Source organism: Panthera tigris, chromosome E2 (genome assembly GCF_018350195.1).
Source record: "Panthera tigris isolate Pti1 chromosome E2, P.tigris_Pti1_mat1.1, whole genome shotgun sequence".
Lineage (NCBI taxonomy): Eukaryota > Metazoa > Chordata > Mammalia > Carnivora > Felidae > Panthera > Panthera tigris.
In genome coordinates this window covers 10,002,806-10,020,213 of record NC_056674.1, presented here as the reverse complement: position 1 = coordinate 10,020,213, position 17,408 = coordinate 10,002,806, and the positions used below count along the sequence as shown (strand labels likewise).

General features: G+C 60.2%; 2 protein-coding genes across 6 annotated transcripts in view; one reads left to right on the top strand and one right to left on the bottom strand.

Moving 5' to 3' along the window:
- DHX34 (DExH-box helicase 34) overlaps nt 1-2,955 on the top strand; it is a 38,804-nt gene extending 35,849 nt beyond the window's left edge. Inside the window, exon 19 of one of the 2 annotated variants that reach the window (XR_006211724.1) lies at nt 2,816-2,905. Coding sequence is in view for 1 of the 2 variants with exons in the window: in XM_042968369.1 (XP_042824303.1) it covers nt 2,816-2,841 (26 nt within the window). In the remaining variant the exon portion in view is untranslated. Of the gene's footprint in view, nt 1-2,815 lie in introns of both variants that reach the window. The other variant, XM_042968369.1, reaches the window with a different exon arrangement.
- MEIS3 (Meis homeobox 3) lies at nt 337-11,111 on the bottom strand. Of its 4 annotated transcripts, none has more exons than XM_042968373.1 (13): nt 10,965-11,111; nt 9,090-9,271; nt 8,758-8,917; nt 8,612-8,662; nt 7,602-7,652; nt 7,271-7,420; nt 4,872-4,983; nt 4,536-4,684; nt 3,560-3,636; nt 3,282-3,340; nt 3,091-3,174; nt 2,668-2,730; nt 337-744 (listed from the first exon to the last, which is right to left on the bottom strand). In XM_042968373.1, exons 1-12 carry the CDS (start codon nt 10,974-10,976, stop codon nt 2,681-2,683), a joined length of 1,137 nt encoding a protein of 378 aa, XP_042824307.1. In that variant the 5' UTR covers nt 10,977-11,111; the 3' UTR covers nt 337-744; nt 2,668-2,680. The 4 variants fall into 4 exon arrangements, with proteins under 4 accessions (XP_042824307.1, XP_042824309.1, XP_042824306.1 ...); XM_042968375.1 differs by having other exon boundaries at nt 7,271-7,369; XM_042968372.1 differs by lacking the exon at nt 10,965-11,111 and having other exon boundaries at nt 9,090-9,330.
- Between the last annotated feature and the right edge of the window lie 6,297 nt (nt 11,112-17,408).

Here is a 17,408-nt window from a genome sequence, read left to right as displayed (position 1 = left end):
GACCTGTCGCCAGCCATGCTACACAGGAGAGCCCTGTTTTGAAATCCCAAGAACCGCCCAGCAGAGTGTAGTATACCGACCTATAGAATAATGAGCTAAAAAAGAAGTTGGTGTTTTAAACCACAAAGCCATGGGTGGGAGCGCCGGAGGAGAGCGCGCGGAGAGAGTGGGAGGGGGCGGGGAGGGAGAGAGAGTATCAATTATTATTATAGTCACTCAGGTGCTTCAAATTGATGAGTATTTGAATCTCAAAAGAGACACAAGAACTCAGATCGGTGGCTTTTTGTTTTTAAGACTTTATCATTAAAAAAAAAAAAGTAGAAGACATCAGTGAAGGGAGGTAGGGGAGAGAAGGGGAGGGAGTGGGCTGGAGGGTGAGGGGGCCTCTCCCAAATGTCGGATCCAGCTGACCCTCCTTCCCTGACAGCCCCAGCCCACCTCCAGTCCCTTCTCTAGCCTGGAGGCAGGGGGATCCCCAACCACCACCTTCTGAAGACCCAGGCCCAGGATCTCAGCTTGGGTTCGAGGCAGAGGTGAGGGCAGATGTGGGGCGCGGGGCCTGGAGGCCTTGTCTTTGTCCTTGAGAGCCCCTCGAGTGGGCGCTCAGGCCCCCATGTCCCGGCGGGGCCCCAGGGAGGTAGGCATTGCGTTGGGGGCCTTAGGAGGTGGGGTCCTGAAGTCAGGGGGCCAGGCAGGGACCGGGACCAGGTGTGAGCCTGGCGGTCACAGTCCGGAGGCTGGGGTCTGTGAACAGGGGACAAGAGGCCAAGTCAGGAAGTGGGGAGGGGTCTGGCTCCACATCAGCCCCTCTGTGCAGCCCCCATCAGCCCCATAGCAAGAGAAATGCAGAGGGAGGGAGGGAGGGAGGGAAGCAGAACAGAAATGGAAAAGGGAGACATAGAGACAGAGATGTAAAAAGAGACAAGAAGACAATTAAGACCAAGAAAGAGGAAGACAGGGAGAGAGACCAAGACCCCTCACCTCCCCGCGGTTCTTCTGAACATTCAGACCAGGCCACACCTGTCCTCGGTTGGCCAGGGCAGAGCTGAGACCCCCACTGACCTCCCACTGCCAGTCCTGAACAAACCTGTCCCTCTTTCCTTCCCAGGCTCCAGTCCCCATGCCCCTCCATGCCTAAGTCCTCCTAGGTCTCCACTCCCATCTCCCAGCCTTCCTGTTGGACCTGAGTTCATTACTCATCCACCCAGCTTGCCAGTGCAAGCCTAGCCCAGTCCTCCCTTCCCCTCATGGCTGTGACTGGGTGGGGGGAGCAGGGTGCTATCTCATAGCTGTGAGCCTTCTAAGTGCCCTGGGCCTTTGCATATGCTGTTCTCTCCTTTCCTGCCTCGCTCCTTCCATTCTCCTGGTCTCAGCTCCAAGTCCCCTCTTCCAGGAAGTCTTCCCTGAACCCCCCAGCCTGGGTTTGATGCCCCCTCTGGGCTCCTTCAGTTCTTGGGTTCCGTCACTCCAGCCCTGCCCACTCTGGGACATCACTGTCTGAAGACAGGTCTGTCTCCCCCACTGGACAGTGAGCCCTATGGGGGCAGGGTACAGAAATGCTCAGAGAATGTGCATTAAATGAATGAGTGAATGAATGAATGAATGAATGAATGAAGCAGTGCTAAAGTAAAGACTCTGGCTTTCAGAGTCTTAATACAGAGAGAGTCAAGATCTGATTTGTGTTTTAGAAATTCCAGGAAGCCTCTCAACCCTGGGGCTTTGCACATGCTGTTCCCTTTGCTTTTCTGAGCCAAGTGAACCTGCCCAAGTGACCTCTTCTTAGCATCACTTTTCTCCTCTGTAACATGGAAATAAGAATAATTTTCCCCCCCAAATTTGGGTTTTTTATGAAGACTAAGTGGGAAGATGCTCTAAAGTCTTAAGACCTGGGAGCATAAAAGAATGCACCCTACTACCTTGCCCCCCTTTTCTCCCCATTGGATCCCTATTCATCCTTCAATGCCCTACCCACAAGTCACTTCCTCTATAAAATATTTCCTAATATCTCAGGGATGAGTGATGTCTCCCTCCTCTGAGCAAGCTGTGTTATATTGTTTTCGCTGTTGTTCTGGACTGTCATTCGTTTCTGATGTCCACTTCCTCACAAGCCCAGAATCTTCTCAAGAGCAGGATTCTACCGGAGGCTGGTCAGGATGTGGAACGAGGGTTTAACATATTTTGGAGGCGTATGAATGGATAGGTGGGCAGATGAATGGGGGAGAAGGTAGGTGGGTGAATGCATTCTAGGTGGATATGCGAGTGGGTGGACCAATGGGGAGGTGGGCGGATGAGTGGGTAGATGTATTTTCTGATGAAGACAGGTAGTAGTTGCCTGCGTAGATGGATCACGGGGAGGTAGGTAGCTGAGCGAATGCATGGATAAGTGGGCGCATGTGTGGTTGGATGGATAGGGAGTGGATATATTTTGGATGGATAGTGTGTAGGTGGGTGATTGATGGATGGATAAATACAGAGACGGGTGAATGAGTTGATGGATGGATGGATGGACAGATGAATCATCTTCCCACTAAGCCTTGGGGAACCCTCAGTTCAGGGACCCCTGCTGACCCTGCTCTGGGTTGGAGGAATATTGGAATCTGGAGTTCTTACCAAGGTTTGAGAGCCACACAACCCCCAACCCAGTGCCCCTAGACATTGGACACTTACACTTGTCCTGAATCTATAGATAATGCCACTCTCCTTCTAAGTTCAGACTCATCCCCATCGGCCCTGGAAGACAAAAGAGGAGGGTTAGTGGTTCTTCACCAGACATCCCCATATGCCCCTAAATCCTTCCTGCCTGCTCCTTCCCCAGGGGATCCATCTATCGAGACCGACTGAGTCATCATTTAAGAAAGGACTGGTCCTTTGAGGAAAAGTAGAGCCTTCCAATGGATGGGCAGAGCCTGGAAGAAGCGAATTCGGCTAAGAAAAGGTGGGCATCTGGAAATCTACAATTGTCTCCCCAGCTCCACTGTTATGCGAATGAAGTACTATTCCTGAAGTTAATCCCAAGAGGTGGGGCATCATCATTTAGAGGAGGGGCCTGGTGTGCTGGGGGCGTGGCCTGGTTAAGGGGCGGGGCCTTACCTGGAGGCCTGACTGTCATGTGTGGCTGAGCTTCCGTATAGCTCCCCATGGGCTGGCCCTCTGGGCTGAAGGCTGCACTCTGCCCTGCGAGGGAGGTTGAGGGGTGCAGGCTGAGCCCCAGGGTGTGCGTGTCCCAGCCTTGACACTCCCCGGGGAACACTAGACCCTCTCTCCCCGCCTTCTCCCTGTACCTGTGCGGTTGGATTGATCTATCATCGGCTGCACGATGCGTCTCCGGGCGTTAATGAACCTGGGAGGGGGTCATGGAAACAGAGGGAGGTGTAAAGAGGGAATAGGAGGGAGGCAGCAATGAACACCCGAGACAGAGCTGGAAAAGAGGACGGGGACAGGGGAGGGGAGACGAGAGGCTCCCAGGGGCTTCGCGGTCTCCGTCAGCACCGCGGACAGCGCCCGGCCTCCCACCCCGGGGCCGGGCCCACGGACCGCGCAGGCCTCCTAGGTCACTCACCAGTTGTTGACTTGCAGGATGGTGAGCCCCGTGTCCTGCGCCAGCTGTTTCTTCTGCTCCTCCGAGGGGTACGGGTGCTGTGGCCACCAGCAAGAGTCACCCTGCCTGCCCAGCTGCCATCTGACCCCCCAAGGCCTGGCCCCATGGGGATGGGGAGCCCAGGCTGGGGCAGGGCCAGGAGAAAGCTCGTCTGAGCTGGTCCACGCTCCCCCCAAGGCCCAGTGGAAGGAAGCGGAGAAGCCAAGCTTCGGGCAATTATGCCCGTGAGCGCCCCCGCCTCTTCCAGCAATTACAGGCTAATTGGCCAGCTCTCATTAGGGAGACCGAAGCTGGGGGTTCCAGCACCGGAAAGGAGGCAGAGCCCAGCACCAGCCCTCTCGGAGTTTCTGTCACGGGTTCCTGTGTGTGTCCTTCCCTGTCCCAATCCCTCTCCCTCTCTCAGTCCCCCTGTGACTCTCTCCCTGTGTCTACCCTGCTCTGATCCGGTCCACCCCACATCTCTCCATTTCTCTCTTTGTGTCAGCCTCTCCCTGACTCTCTTCCTGTCTCTAGTCCCCACCCCGCCAGCTCTCCCCACGAGGCAGTGCACCGGTTAAGGCCAAACCGCCTGCTTCCGAACCCACTTCTGGCTGGAAGACCTTTGCACAATGGAGCCACCCACAGCCCTATCCTCGCAGGCTTTGTTTTGGCCGGATGGTGATGACCGATGGGGGGAGGGGAGTGGGGGGGAACAAACGGGTGGGGGGTTGAGGTCAGGACTGAATGAGTTCGGAGCCCTTAGCAGCAAGCACCTGGCATACAGGGAGCGCTCATGGATGCTTGATCCTGCCAGTCCCCCTCCCCTTGAGGTTCGCCCTCAACATTTCCCCTGGGCCTGGATCTCCCATCTCGGGGTCTCTCTCGGGGCCTCAGTCTCCACACGGCCATCCGCCTTCTCTCTCTACGCCCATGCTGCCCCTGGGCCCGGGGCTCTCACCGAGAGGTGCTGAAACAACCAGGCCCTCATGATGTTGGTGGCCACCTTGGGGAAGATTCCCCTCTTCTTATTGTGCCGCCGCTCCTGGTCCAGCTCCTCGTCCTCTCCCCCTGAACTTGGAGAGGCCATGCTTGTGTCTAGTCCGTCTCCTGGGGGAGGACAGGCATGCCGTGCTTGTGGGCAGTAGGGGGGGGGTACCAGAGAGACCCAGAACCCTCACCCATGAGACTGCTCCACACCCCAGTCGTCCTTGTGCCTGTGGAAGTCCTACTTGCTGTCTAACTCCAATCCTCAGACTGACTCCCACACTTGTCCTCCACCTGCCAGGCTTCTTACCTTGGTCACTGGAGTTGTCCCCACTCTGGGAGGCCAGGCCCCCACTGGAGGGACCCGGGGTCCCCAAATGTACGGACCCGCTGTCCTCATGGTCTCTAATCCAAGTATTATTCTGGAAAACAAGAGTTGGAGGTCAGCGCCAATGTAGCACAGTGGCTGAGACCAGGGGCTCTGGAGCTGGGACCCCTGAGTGTAAATAGAGCCTGTTCCTGCCTCTTTCCTGGCTGTGTGACCTTGGGCAAGTCGCTTCACCTCTCTGTGCCTCTGTGTCTTCAAGGGAAGACAATAAACTCTCCCCACCTCGCAGAGCAGGGTGAGGACTCAAGGAGTTAATTTACATAAAGACACATAGCAATCACCCGGTGAAGAGGCGTTTATACAGATCTAGGGCACCTTATCTGAAATCCTTGGGGGCCAGCAGTGTTTCAGAATTCAGAGTGTTTCACATTTTTATTTATTTTTATAATTTTTTTTAAATGTTTATTTTTGAGAGAGACGGAGACAGAGCGTGAGCGGGGGAGGGGCAGAGAGAGAGGGCAGCACAGAATCCGAAGCGGGCTCCAGGCTCTGAGCCATCAGCACAGAGCCCGACGCGGGGCTCAAACCCACGGACAGCGAGATCATAACCTGAGCCGAGGTCGGACGCTCAACCAGTTGAGCCACCCAGGTGCCCCTTATTTATTCATTTTTAAAAGTAATCTCGAACTCACCACCCCGGGATCGAGAGCCGCGTATACTGTACCGACTGAACCAGCCAGGCGCCCCAGAACTCTTCACGTTTTTAGACAGTAAATCCGTGCACACACTGCGTATTTCATAACACCCCTAGGGTCTGGGACTTCACCTCGTCATCAAACTCATTAACATTTCTGCAGCAAAACGGATGAATATTTAACGAAGTGGAATAAATAAAGGCTATAAATAGCCCCTCGTTAGTTCAGGTCAGATTTTGCTGTGAAATGAGTTTGCGCTAAACTTACGGGGGATAAAAAACCCCAAAAAACCAACTTCCAGTTTTCAGAGATTGAGGGGGGCGGTTCTCTGAATTGCCCATCAGGGAAATTCTGGGTTGTGCTTCCTCTGTCCTAACTCCGACACATTTGGAGGGACTTGAGAATGCCTTGGATGCACCCTCACCACCCCCACCCCCACTCTGCGTCCCAGGAGGCGGACCCACCCACACAGACCGAATCAAGACCTCTTTGGCATTTGGTTTGAGGGATCAGTTCAATTGTTGGGAGGCAGGTTGGGTGGGTTCAGCTCTTGTTGAACCCCCAGGGTACCCCCACCTGCCCCACCGACTGCCCTTGACCCCGCTCGCTGCTTTGTAAACAGTCCCTCCCCAAACGGCCCAGTGTGGGCGCGTCCTCTGTGTCCTGCGGGGGCTGAGCTGGGGACGCCGCCGCTCAGAGAAGGTTTCTGAGGGTTTGGTATGTCTGCGTTTGGAATTGTGCGTTCGAGCGCACTGCAGGCGGGCATGCAAACTGGAGAATCATCAGTCTGAAGGCTTTTGAGCGCGGCTCCAGGGGTAGCCCCAGATCTGATGGGATGCTGGGGTGAGCACCCACATCGGTGTGCCTGAAGCGGTCCTGAAACTGTGGTGTGGCACGCGTCAGTGTGCTCGCGTCCCTGCCCGAGATGGGACGGTTGACCCCGGAGAGGGGGCGGCTGTGGCGTGGCTGCGAGTTACATGGGCACAGCTGGGACACGCGACAGGATGGGAGCATGACTGCATCACTCTTTGAGACGGCCAGCTGGCTGTGTGTGACTATCACAGGGCCCCAGTGTTCTAAGTTTGTGGCTGTTGTTCGAGCGGCCGGTTGTCCCGTTTGCGAGACAGCGTGTGTGGATTACGACACGGGTGGCTTTGCGACTCTGTGGGGCCGGATGATCGGCCTGGGTGTGCATCGGAGGCTGCTCGAAGACGCGGGACACGGCTGGGCCACTGAGTGGGTTGTAACCGGCCCCACAGCCGTGGGGCTCTCGCTCAGCAGGTGCAGATTAGGAGTTGTGGGGCAGAGGGTCCTCGGGGCCCGTCTGTGTCTGCTGCGTGCGGCACGCCCGGGTCTGTGTCGTGCTGTGGCCGGGAGCCTGTATCATGTGGTATAACCGTCGCGGGTGTCGGTAGGGTGTGTGGGTGTCACCGAGTCTACAGGTGGTCTGTTGGCGCGAGTGTGTGCCTGTGCGTGTGTGCACATGCATGCACCGTCGTCCGGCCGGGTCCCGGTCTGTGTAGCCGCCGCGCCGGGGGGCACGAGCCCTGTGGTCCCGCGTGTCTGACTGTGGCTGAGTCTGGGTGGTGTGCACGCCCCCACGCTGTAGCCCAGCTGGGTGGTGTGCACGCCCCTGCTCATGGCTTTGGTCGCGGGGTGACACCTGGTGCCCCATCCCCGGCCCACCTGATCTGGGAGGCTGGGGCAGGAGGCCGGGTAGTCCTCGAGATCTTCCCTGCAGCCGCCATCCCGATCCTCGATGACCAAGTCGATGGGCATCTTTCCCTTGAGGCAGGTGATGTAGCGGTGACAGAAGTTGTCGCACAGGTCGTGGACCTGGGGGGGCACCGGGGTACTGGGGGGGCCACCCGGGGGCCAGGGCTGGGGTGTACAGGGACGGGGGCAGCATTCGGCTCCAACTCCAGTGGGCAGAGAGCCTGAAGGAGGGGTGGAGGGGGCGAGAAGAGCAGGGATGGGGGGGACAAGCGAGGGTGTGAGGGGAGTGGGAAGCACTCACCTTCTCCAGCTCCAGCAGGTGGAACCGGAGCACCTGAATGGCCTGTATCATCTGTAGAAGGAGACAGGAAGGGACGGGGAGGGGGAGAGGGAGGGAAGGAGCGGGGGAAGAAAGAGAGAGAAGGAGGGAGAAGGACGAGAGGAGGAGGAGGAGGAGAAAGGAGAGAAAAGGAGATAGAGGAACGGGAAGAATGAGATAGAATGACAGAGACAGAGGACAGGGAGACAGAGAGAGACAGAACCACAGGGGCAGAGAGCAACAGAGACAGAGACCCAGAATTACGGGAAGATGGAATGTTAGAGAGTCAGAGACAAAGGAAGAGAAGCAAGAGGGGCAGAGACAGGAAAGGATCCATCACAAGAGGAGAGAAGGAACGTACGCTATAATGGAAATACCCCATCTTGTCCCCTGCTCTACGTCCCACCCTTTGCCTGCGAACTACATTTCCCAGACTCCTTTGCCAAAGGGTTCGGCCAATAGGAAGCCCCGGCGGGAGCTGGAAACCAAAAGGAAGAGAGAGGCCAGGGTATTTCTCCTTCCCTCTCCCTCTCCTTTCTCTCCTCTCTCCTCTCCCCTTCGCAGCCAAGTCCCTGCCCTCGTTTTGGGGTAGGTTCTCATCCTGACTGATAGAACAGCCAATGCCTATTGAGTCTCTGTTCAGTGCCAGGCACTGATCTAAGTGCTTGACTCTTTTTAGCTCATTATATCCTCACAACAGCCCTACAAGATAGAAATTGCTACTAACTAGGAAACTGAGGCACAAGGAGACGCAGCTACTTGCCCTGGTTCACAGAACTAGTGAGTGGCAGAGCTTGGACTTGAACCCAGGCCATCGGTCCCCATTCTCAAACTCTTGGCTATAGTCATTGTGAACGGGCAACAACGATCACTATTTGGGAAAGGGGGTCAGGTGATCTCCTCTCCGCTCCCACAACGAACCCCAGGGCTGTGGAGGGAGGGACAGGAGACCCCTATGGAGGAGGGAGCGTTGGGGAGGGCCCAGATCTCACCAGATTGTCCAGCTCCGGGTTGGAGGAGAAGAGGGGCCTCTCGGAGCGGACCTGGAAGGAAGAGAGAAGCCAGAGAGGGTGCGTCCTGTCTCCAGCCCTCCTCTCCTCACTGGCTCTCCTGGCCCAGAGCAGACGGGGGTGCCTACCTGCTTAGCAAAGGCAGCGATGTCCTCGTTGAAGGAGTCAGAGGAGCAGACGTCACCGCCTGGAGGTGTGCCCAGCCCAGCCCCGGCCCCGTCTCGGGGCGAGCATGTGGCCAATTCACATTTCTCAAAGACCAGGGCCAGCAGCGGGAAGAGCGGGTGTCTAGGGGAAGCAGGAGAGAAGGCTCATGAGGGGAGGCCAGGGGCCTGCGGAGGACAGAGCACCTGGGAGAAGGACAGGAGACCCAGGGGAAGAGATGGAGAGATCAAGACAGCGCGAGAGAGTCAGAGACACGGAAGAGGGGGCCCGCATCCCGAGAGCTGTCCCCACTCACCCATAGATCTCGTCCTTTTCCCTCCTCAGGCCATCACTGTCCAAGCCCGGGGGCTGGGGTTGGGGAGGCCGGTGTGGGCCATAGGGCCCGGGGGCTCTCGGTGCCGCGGCCACTGCCTCTGAGAAGCCAGCCAGGGTTGCAGTGCCGTCCACGATGCCTGGGTAGTGAGGCAGCTCATCGTACTGGGGGGAGGTGAGAGGGAGAGAGCCCCAGGGAGGCATCAGGAAACCTCCCTACCCTGGCACCCAGGAGATGCTCTCCCTGCCCTCAGGAACCAGCCCTTTCTTTCCCTGTGTCTGAGCCCAGCCGCCTTGGGCCCCGGATGTCCCACGGGGCTGTCTCTTTGGGACTGAGAGCCCTGTCCCAGGGGCTTCCCTTATACCCCTGGTCTGTGAGAATGTCCTGTCAGAGATTCTTGGTGTGTGGGCAGGAGGGTCCAGAGGAGAGAGACTGACCCAGGTCTCGGGTCTGAGGGTGAGGGTGGGGGTCAGGGATCAGCTGGCTGGTAACTGTCAGCTCCTCCCAGAGCAGGGACAGGAGGGAGGAGGGGAGAGAGCCGTGGAGAGATCCCGAGAGAGAGTCTGGGGAGTCTGGGGGCAGGATGCAAGACGGAGACAGAGGTGAGGAAAGAGGGATGGAGGGGAGGAGATACAGGAGGGAGAGGGAGAGAGAGAGAGAGAGAGAGAGAGAGAGAGAGAGAGAGAGACCCACTCCGGGACCCTTCGCATAAAAGCAGCACATCATTTATGCATGTATGTGTGTGTGCACTGTCCCCTCCCTACTTCAGTTTCATCTCACAGTTGTCAAATATGCACATCTGAGTGTCCCTTAACAACGTGTCACACCCCACCCCGCCTATGAACCTACCCCCTCCCGCCAAGGCCCAGGACTGAGTGGGTGAGCGAATGAATGAGCGACTGAGACATTCCGCGCATGCGTGCATGAACGACGGAGGCACGGAGCACAGCGCCAGGCACACGTTCCGTAAACACTTGTTGAACCGACTGTAACCCCGCGCAACCGCGGCAAACCCACCGGTGCCACCCGCCGCAAGGAGAACGACTGTCATTACAGAAGCGCGCGCGCGCGCGCGCGCGCACACACACACACACGCGCGCGCGCGCGCGCGCGCGCGCGGCGGGGGCCAGAGGGACCTTAAGCCACTCAGGCCAAACCCTCTCCTTGGGCAGGAGGAGACTGAGGCTCAAAGAGGCCAAGAGACTCAGAGGCGCGCGAGCGTTCCTGCCGTGGGGCGCCCTGGCCCCTGCGGGATGCCAGGCTCTGCGTGCGTGGGTCCCTCTCTCCGTCTTTCTCTTCGTCGTCCTCTCCTAACTTCTCCTGAGCCCCAAAGTTGAATCCCGACTGTTCCCCGCGGTTCCTCGCGCATCCTAAGATGTGCAGTAAGGGTCTTCCGTCCTGCGTGTTCCCACCCCCTCCGCCCCCAAAGGTGCGTACTCACCTCCTCGCCCGTCTCCTCTGATCTCCCCATCCCCAGGACCACGGACCATGGAAGCCCGGCCTGGCCAGACCCCCCGCCCCCACCCCTTCTCCCAGCACTGTCCCCACCCCGACCCCTCAGGAGGACTTGGAACAAAAGTAGACCGCGGGGAAGGATTGGGGGGTGGGGGGCAGAAGAGGAAGGAAGGGGTAGGATAAAGGACCTGAGATAGAGCGGGAGACCCGGGGGCGGAGAGAGGGGAGAGCCGGGGCAGACAGGAGACAGGAGGAGACCCGGGGCACAGGCAGGGGAGGCAGAGAAAGAGGTGGAGGAGAGGGCGGGATGGGCCGACGGGGGCCGGAGCGCCGGGGCGGGGGCGGTGCAGGGCTGGGGTGCGCGGCGGGGCTGGGGCGCCGGGCGCCCGCCCTCAGACCTACCCTCCGGGCCATGGGCTGACGCCGGCGGCGGCTCCCGGGTCCCTCCAGGGCCTGGCCGGCGGGGCAGGCGCAGCCCGGGGCAGCGGCCCCCGACGGGCCGCGGTGCCGACGCCAGGGGGTGGGGCAGGAGGCTGGGGGCCCGGCCCCCCCACCCCCACCGTCGTCAGTGGCCGGCGCCGGGCAGCGCGGAGGCTGCGAGCATGGACCCCGGGCGCCCTCCCCACCGCGGGGGTCACGGCGAGGGGCTCATGCCGGCGAGGGAAGGGGTGAGTGGGGCGGGGGGGCGGTCGCCCGAGGCCCCCTCCCCGGGCCCCCAGTTCCCTCCGCCGGGGCCCGGGAGGATCGGCAGGGCTGGCGGAGGTGGGGGGGGGAATGCCGAGGGGGGAGCGGGGGTGGGGGGCGCGCGGGGGTGGGGCGGGGAGGGGGCCCCGGGCGGGGGAGGGGGCGGCGGGCCGGGGGAGGGGAGGGTGATGCTGGCGGCGGGGCCGCTCGGTCTCTCCCCGTCTCCCGGTCTCTCCCGGTCTCTCCCTCTCTCTGCGGTCACATCCGGAAGTTCCACATCGAGATGCTTAACCCGCTGTCCGCCGGTGGCTGGGCCGCGGGCGGGGCGGGCGGGGCGGGCGGGGGCGGCCGGGCCCCTCCCCCCGCGCCGCCGCCGCCGCTCCCGGGGCCGCCTTTGTGTCGGGGTCTCCCCGGGTCGCCGGTCCCCCGGCCCGCCCCACTCCGCGGCGCCCTCTCCCCCCCCCCCCCCACCCCTGCCCGGGCCTCCTCCGCCTCCCGCCCGGCGGCCGCCACAGGTCTCTGTCCGTCGGCCGGTTCCCTGCGCTCCCCGCCCTTCCCCGCTCCGGCCCGGGGGGGGGGCCCCGGCGCCGCGCTCCCCCGCGTCCGCCCGCCGCTCTCGCTTTCTCCCCATGTCCTTCCCTCTTTGTCTCTCTGTCTCTTTGTCTCTGCCTCTCTTTGTCTCTGTCCGTCTGCCTGCCTCTCTCTCTCTCTCTCTCTCTAGCAGACAGATCAGACCGAGGAGAGGACCCCATATTTTAGTTTCTCTTCTTGCTCTGGGCCCCCTAACTTCCCTCCCCTGGGAGACAGGGATGCTCATGTGCCTGGGTGTGAGGCCATCTGCGTGTGTGTGTGTGTGTGTGTGTGTGTGTGCGCGCTTGCGCGTGTCCCCAGCTGTGTCTGTGTGTCTGGTTGTGGGCCCATGCCTGGGGATGCGGGTGTGTTTAAGATTTCCAAGTGCTGTTTCTGTCTCTGAATATGGTGAGTCTCGGGGTTGTGGGTCCGCGGGACTTTGTACACACCGAGGCTGGGCCTTGGACCATCAGAGGGTCAGCCCGGGCGCCGGGTGTGCGCAGGCCTGGGGGTATCCCTCTGTCCACCCCCCCCCCGCCCATTTTCGACCCCTGCCTTTTACAGGACGGCCCCCCCACCCCCACCCCCACCCCGCTCTCAGTTTGTGGATTCTCCAGAGTTAAGGCTAAATCATGTGCCGCTCACATATCTCGGAGAGCAGGCCCGCAGTTTTTATCGGATTCCTGGAGGATCCGGGACCCCGACAGCCTTTGCAACTAGTGTTCTAATGAGATATAGCAGGTTTCTGCGACCGAAATTAATACCGAGCCCCGACTGTGTGCTGGGTGGTGTTCTGGAGACATAACAGGGGGAAAAGACAAACTTCCTGGCTTCCTGGAGCTCCCGTTCTATCGGCGATGGCGAGGGAGAGAGAGAACAGACCAGTAAGTAGATGCCTAAGTGTAGAATAATGCCCGGAGGTGACAAGTGTTCTGAGAGAAAGCAGGACAGAGGAGATGGTGTAAGCTGGACGGGGAGGGCCTCAGAGGGGGTGACATCTGGGCAGAGACCTGAAGAAGGTGACGGCGGGAGGCGTGTGCACCTCGGAGGGAAGATCACCCCAAGCAGAGGAAGAGCAGGTGCAAAGGGCCTGGGGCAGGAATGTGCCTGGCGTGGCGGAGGAAGTGAGGAGGCCAGGGAGGGCAGGAGAGAGACACCTGGGATTCATTGTCTCGCTGGCTTGGTGTCCTCAGATTCCCCGGGGGATGAACGAATGGGTGTCAGGAGGCCCATGAACTCCCTGAAATTGTCAACGGTGGGCTCGGGGCCTGTGTGCTCCTTTCCCAGGGAAACGGCCCCATTGTTTTCCTCCTGTTGTCACAAAGGGGGATACTAGACCCCCAAAAGTTACCAACCGTCACTCCCGAGAGACAGCACGAGGGAGAAACGAGATGACATGAGATCCAGGCAGAAGGGGGCAGAAACTTGGGGGCAGGGGACAGAGATCCAGGGAGGGGGGGGGCCTGGGAAAGGGTTGGAGGCAGCACCCCTGCTGGGCTCGCTAAGGATATTTTTATGAACCTCATAAACAGCTCTGCTCTGCCGCAGTCTGCTTCTCCGTCCTCCGGGCTGGTGGAAATGAAACCAAACCACCCAGGCCGCAGGCAGGGGCGAGACAGCTGGAGTTACAGCAGGAGAAATCGGGGCAGAACTTCCCAGCCGGAGGGCTTTGAGGAGGGCGAGGACCATGGCCCGGGCCCCCTCGCCCCTGGGAAGGTCCCCTCCTCTCCCCCCACTGCCCCAGGGCCCAGCTGCAACCCAGAACCCTCCATCACTCTTTCCCGAGCCCTCACTCTCTCTGTCCTACACGGGATCTCTGACCCTGTCTGTCTCTGGGTCCCTGACTTGTCCTTGGACCCCTCTCGGCACGCCACGGCCCTCCTGCCTGGCCACCTCTGGGTCTCCTCCAGGAAACCTGGGGTCCAGAGCCACCTCCGACCCTTCTCTCTTGAAGCCTCAGTCTCCCCATCTGCTGGGTGGGCAACGGGCTTGGGGGGGAAAGGATGCAAGCGAAATGGTTAAACCAGGGAGAGCCGGGCCCCCCCGGGGGCCTTGGCTGAACCTGGGGTCCCCTGTGCCAGGGGGCGCTCACTGCCCTTGAAGCTGCCCCTCGCAACTTTCCCTTGGGTGACGCTGGCCCTTTAAGGGAGGCGGAAGCCAAGGGGGCCCAAAGGCTTTTAATCACTGCCACACACCCCGCCCCCCAGATAGGGGTTTTGGAGCAGAAAATTAATTTAAATCACTTTTTAATTAAAGATGCAAAGCTCTTCTGTCTGTCCCCCTCCCTCCCCTGCCTTCAGCTGAGGTTCAGGGGGTCGGGGAGCCAGGCAGGGGTCTGGGCTCCCAGCCTCGCCTTGCTCCTGGGGAGGCGGGGAGGCCGAGGTCTCCTCCCCAGGCTGATCCTGAAAACAAAAAGAGTGACCTGATGTGACAGCCCCAGTGGGGAGTGCATCCTAACTGGGGCGGGGTGTCCCTGTGAGGCCAGTGAGGGGGTGTGACTTGGAGACGGCCCGAAACAGCCCCGGAAAGAGACAGGAGGGAGTGGGGGAGGGGGGGTGCCCGGACTGAGCTACAGACAGGGGTGGGGGTCCCAGGCGGGGACAGAGACGGAGAGGGGACAGAGACAAGAGCCATTTTTTCCATTGCTCTGAGCTCAGGGGACGCTCCAGTCCCACAAACGAGGAAGAGGGTCTTTGACTCTTGGGCAAAAATCTTTTTAATTAAAGAGAGGGGGAAGATGTTGGCAGGGAGGAGAGAGGAGTGTTTGCCGTCATCTCACTGCCCTGCCCCCGGCCTGTCTGTCTGTCTGTGTGTCTCTCTCTCTCTCTCTCTCACACACACACACACACACTCCAGTCCCATCGCCCTCTGACCTCAGGCCCCGTGGGGCTACACCTCCGAGGGTGACATCTGGACCCCCAGGGAGCGTGCAGGTCTGGGTGCGTGCGTCTCAGGGTGGGCACGAACCCCCCCACGTGAGCCCCGAGCCCTGGGAGGACCCTCCCCCTCGGCTCGGTCCTCTCTGGGGGCTTTGCCCACAGGCGGCTGGGATCCCCAGGGGCCCCCAGCCATCCCCACGATCAGCTCCGAATCGAGGGAGGGGCCCCTCTGTCTTCTGTTGTGGTCCTACAAGCTCTCTGCCTCAGTTTCCCCTCCGGCAACAGCTCAGCGTCTGTCTCTCCCGCTCTCTCCCTCCTTCCTCGCTCTCGGACCCTCTGCAAGGATCTGTGTCCTTGCTCAGGGGCGGGGTTGAAGGGATCCTACAAGAAGGTTCTCTGGGTCTCCGCTTCTGTCTTGGGCGCGGGTCAGATGTCTCTCCCTCCATCTTTTCGTCTCTGCGGCCCCCTGTCTCTGGATGGTCTCTCTGTCTCCCCCTGTGCCCTCTCTCTCTGTCTCTGGGGACTGCTGTCTCTCGGCCTTTGTGTCCTCACCTCTCTCTTTTCCTGTCCTCCTGCGCCCCCCGCCCCCGCGGCCCTGGGTTTCTGCCTTCCTCTGTGTCTCCCTCACCCCCGCCCCCCTTCCTCCCGGGCCCTTCACCGATGCATCGCCCGAATCCCCAGCGCCTCCCCTGCGTGGCTCCGGGAGAGGGAAACATTTATCTTGGCTGCAGGCCCCCCTCCCCGCGCCCACCCCTCCGCCCGCCTCCCGGGCCCATCCATCACTGGAGCTGGCGACTCGGGCGGCTCATTTGTCACTGACGCCTGCCGCCCCACCAAGCAATCATACCATTAGCCATGGCTTGGCAGAGGCCACCGGGAGGACCGGCCTGACCCAGGCGGGGGAGGGGCGCTGGCCACGACTCCTGCCCCCCCCCCCACCCCACTCCTGTCTTTCCGTCCCTTCCCCTTCCCTCCTTTTCCTTCCAATCGGCTTTTCTCTGCCAGCTTCTCTCTGTGTCTAAGTGTCCGCTTTCTGGGTCTCGTCCCTGCCCTTCTCCTCCCCCTCCCCCCCTCCCTCCTCCTCTCCCTCTGGCCCCCCCCCCTCTTTCACCACACGCCTCCCTGTCTTGAGTGTGTGTGTGTCTGTCTGTCCGTTTGGCCGTCTCGGGTGTCTCTCCCTCCAGCTTTTCCTTTCTCTCTCTGTCTCTCTTTGTCCGGACGATCTCTCTGTCTCCCTGTCCCCATCTCTCTCTGTCTCTCATCCTTACTCTCCCTCTCAGTCTCTCCCCCATCTCTGTCTCTGTGGCTCCCTCACCCCGACCTGCCCCCCCACCACCTCCCTCAGCGCTGCATTTTAAAGTCTCCGGGATCCCCCCTCTCCCAGCCCACTTTCCCGTCGCCTTCTGTCTTTGTCTCCGCTTTGTCCGTGGCCCCCTCCTCTTTTCCGTTCCCCTTCCCTTCCAGCCCTGTGGTCCCTCTTCTACTGACCTCACCTGCCCCTTTCAATCCATCATCCTTGACATTGCTTTCCCTCTGCCTCCTGGGGAGAAAATTGCGGGGAGAAGGCAGCACAGAAGGGGGGCCAGCCGTGGGGGGGCGGGGGGAGCAAGGGAGAAGGCGCCTTGGGAGACAGTGAGGCCCGGGAAGGCCACCCCTTCTCTCCCCCCAGCCTCGAGGGCCCGGAAGGTCTCCCCGACTTCAGTCCTCAGGGGGACAGCAGGGGCCGAGGAGGGGCCTGGAGGGATGGTCATGTCTCCCCTCTGGGTGCCCATGCATTTCCCCACTGGACGAGGGAAGGCGGAAGGCCCCGTGGGCTGTGCTGTGACCCAGCAGCTGTCCCCACGCTGCCACCTGCAGCCCGCAATGAGTGCGGTCTCTGGCCAAGGCAAAAGGAGCCGGGGGCCAAGTCCCGGAAGAAGCCCAGAGTTAGGAGATAAACACCCCCACTTTCCTCACCCTGAGGCTGGGCACCCCAGAGAGCATTCCACACCCTCCCTGAGTGGTCCCAGCAGCATTAAGACCCTGTGTGCCCGCAGGGGGAGACGTGCCCATCAACACACCCTTCACGATTTCCTTCCCTCCAGTGTCTCCTGGAATCACCTCCCGGATAAGCCCCTCGCCTCTCCTCCTTGACTTGGGCCGGCTTCTGTGGAGCCCAGCCTCAGACAGCGGCCAGGCAGGGACGTGGGGGGTGGGCCCAGAGGGTGGGCGAGGGGAAGAGAGAGATCCCCTGTGAATTACATCTGCCCACTTGGCCAGGCTGTGGTGCCTGAGCTGTTTGGTCCAAACACCGGCTGCGAAGGTGTTTTTTCCGATGAGATTAGCATTTAAGTCAGTTGACTTGAAGTAAAGCAGAGTGTCGGCCATAATGTGGGTGGGCCTCGCCCCATCAGTTGAAGGCCTCACGAGAGAAAGACCGAAGTCCCCCCCGGAGGAGGTGGGAAATCTGCTTCCAGACTGCCCCCCAGCTTGAGCTGCAATGTCACTGCTTCCCTGGGTCTCCAGCCTGCTGACCCGCCCTGCAGACTTTGGACTTGCCACCCCTCCCAATCACATGGGCCAATTCTTTTCTTTTTTATGTTTATTTTTAACTTTTTTTTTTTTTTACTTTTCATCTTTTTTTTTTTTAATTTTTTTTTTCAACGTTTTTTATTTATTTTTGGGACAGAGAGAGACAGAGCATGAACGGGGGAGGGGCAGAGAGAGAGGGAGA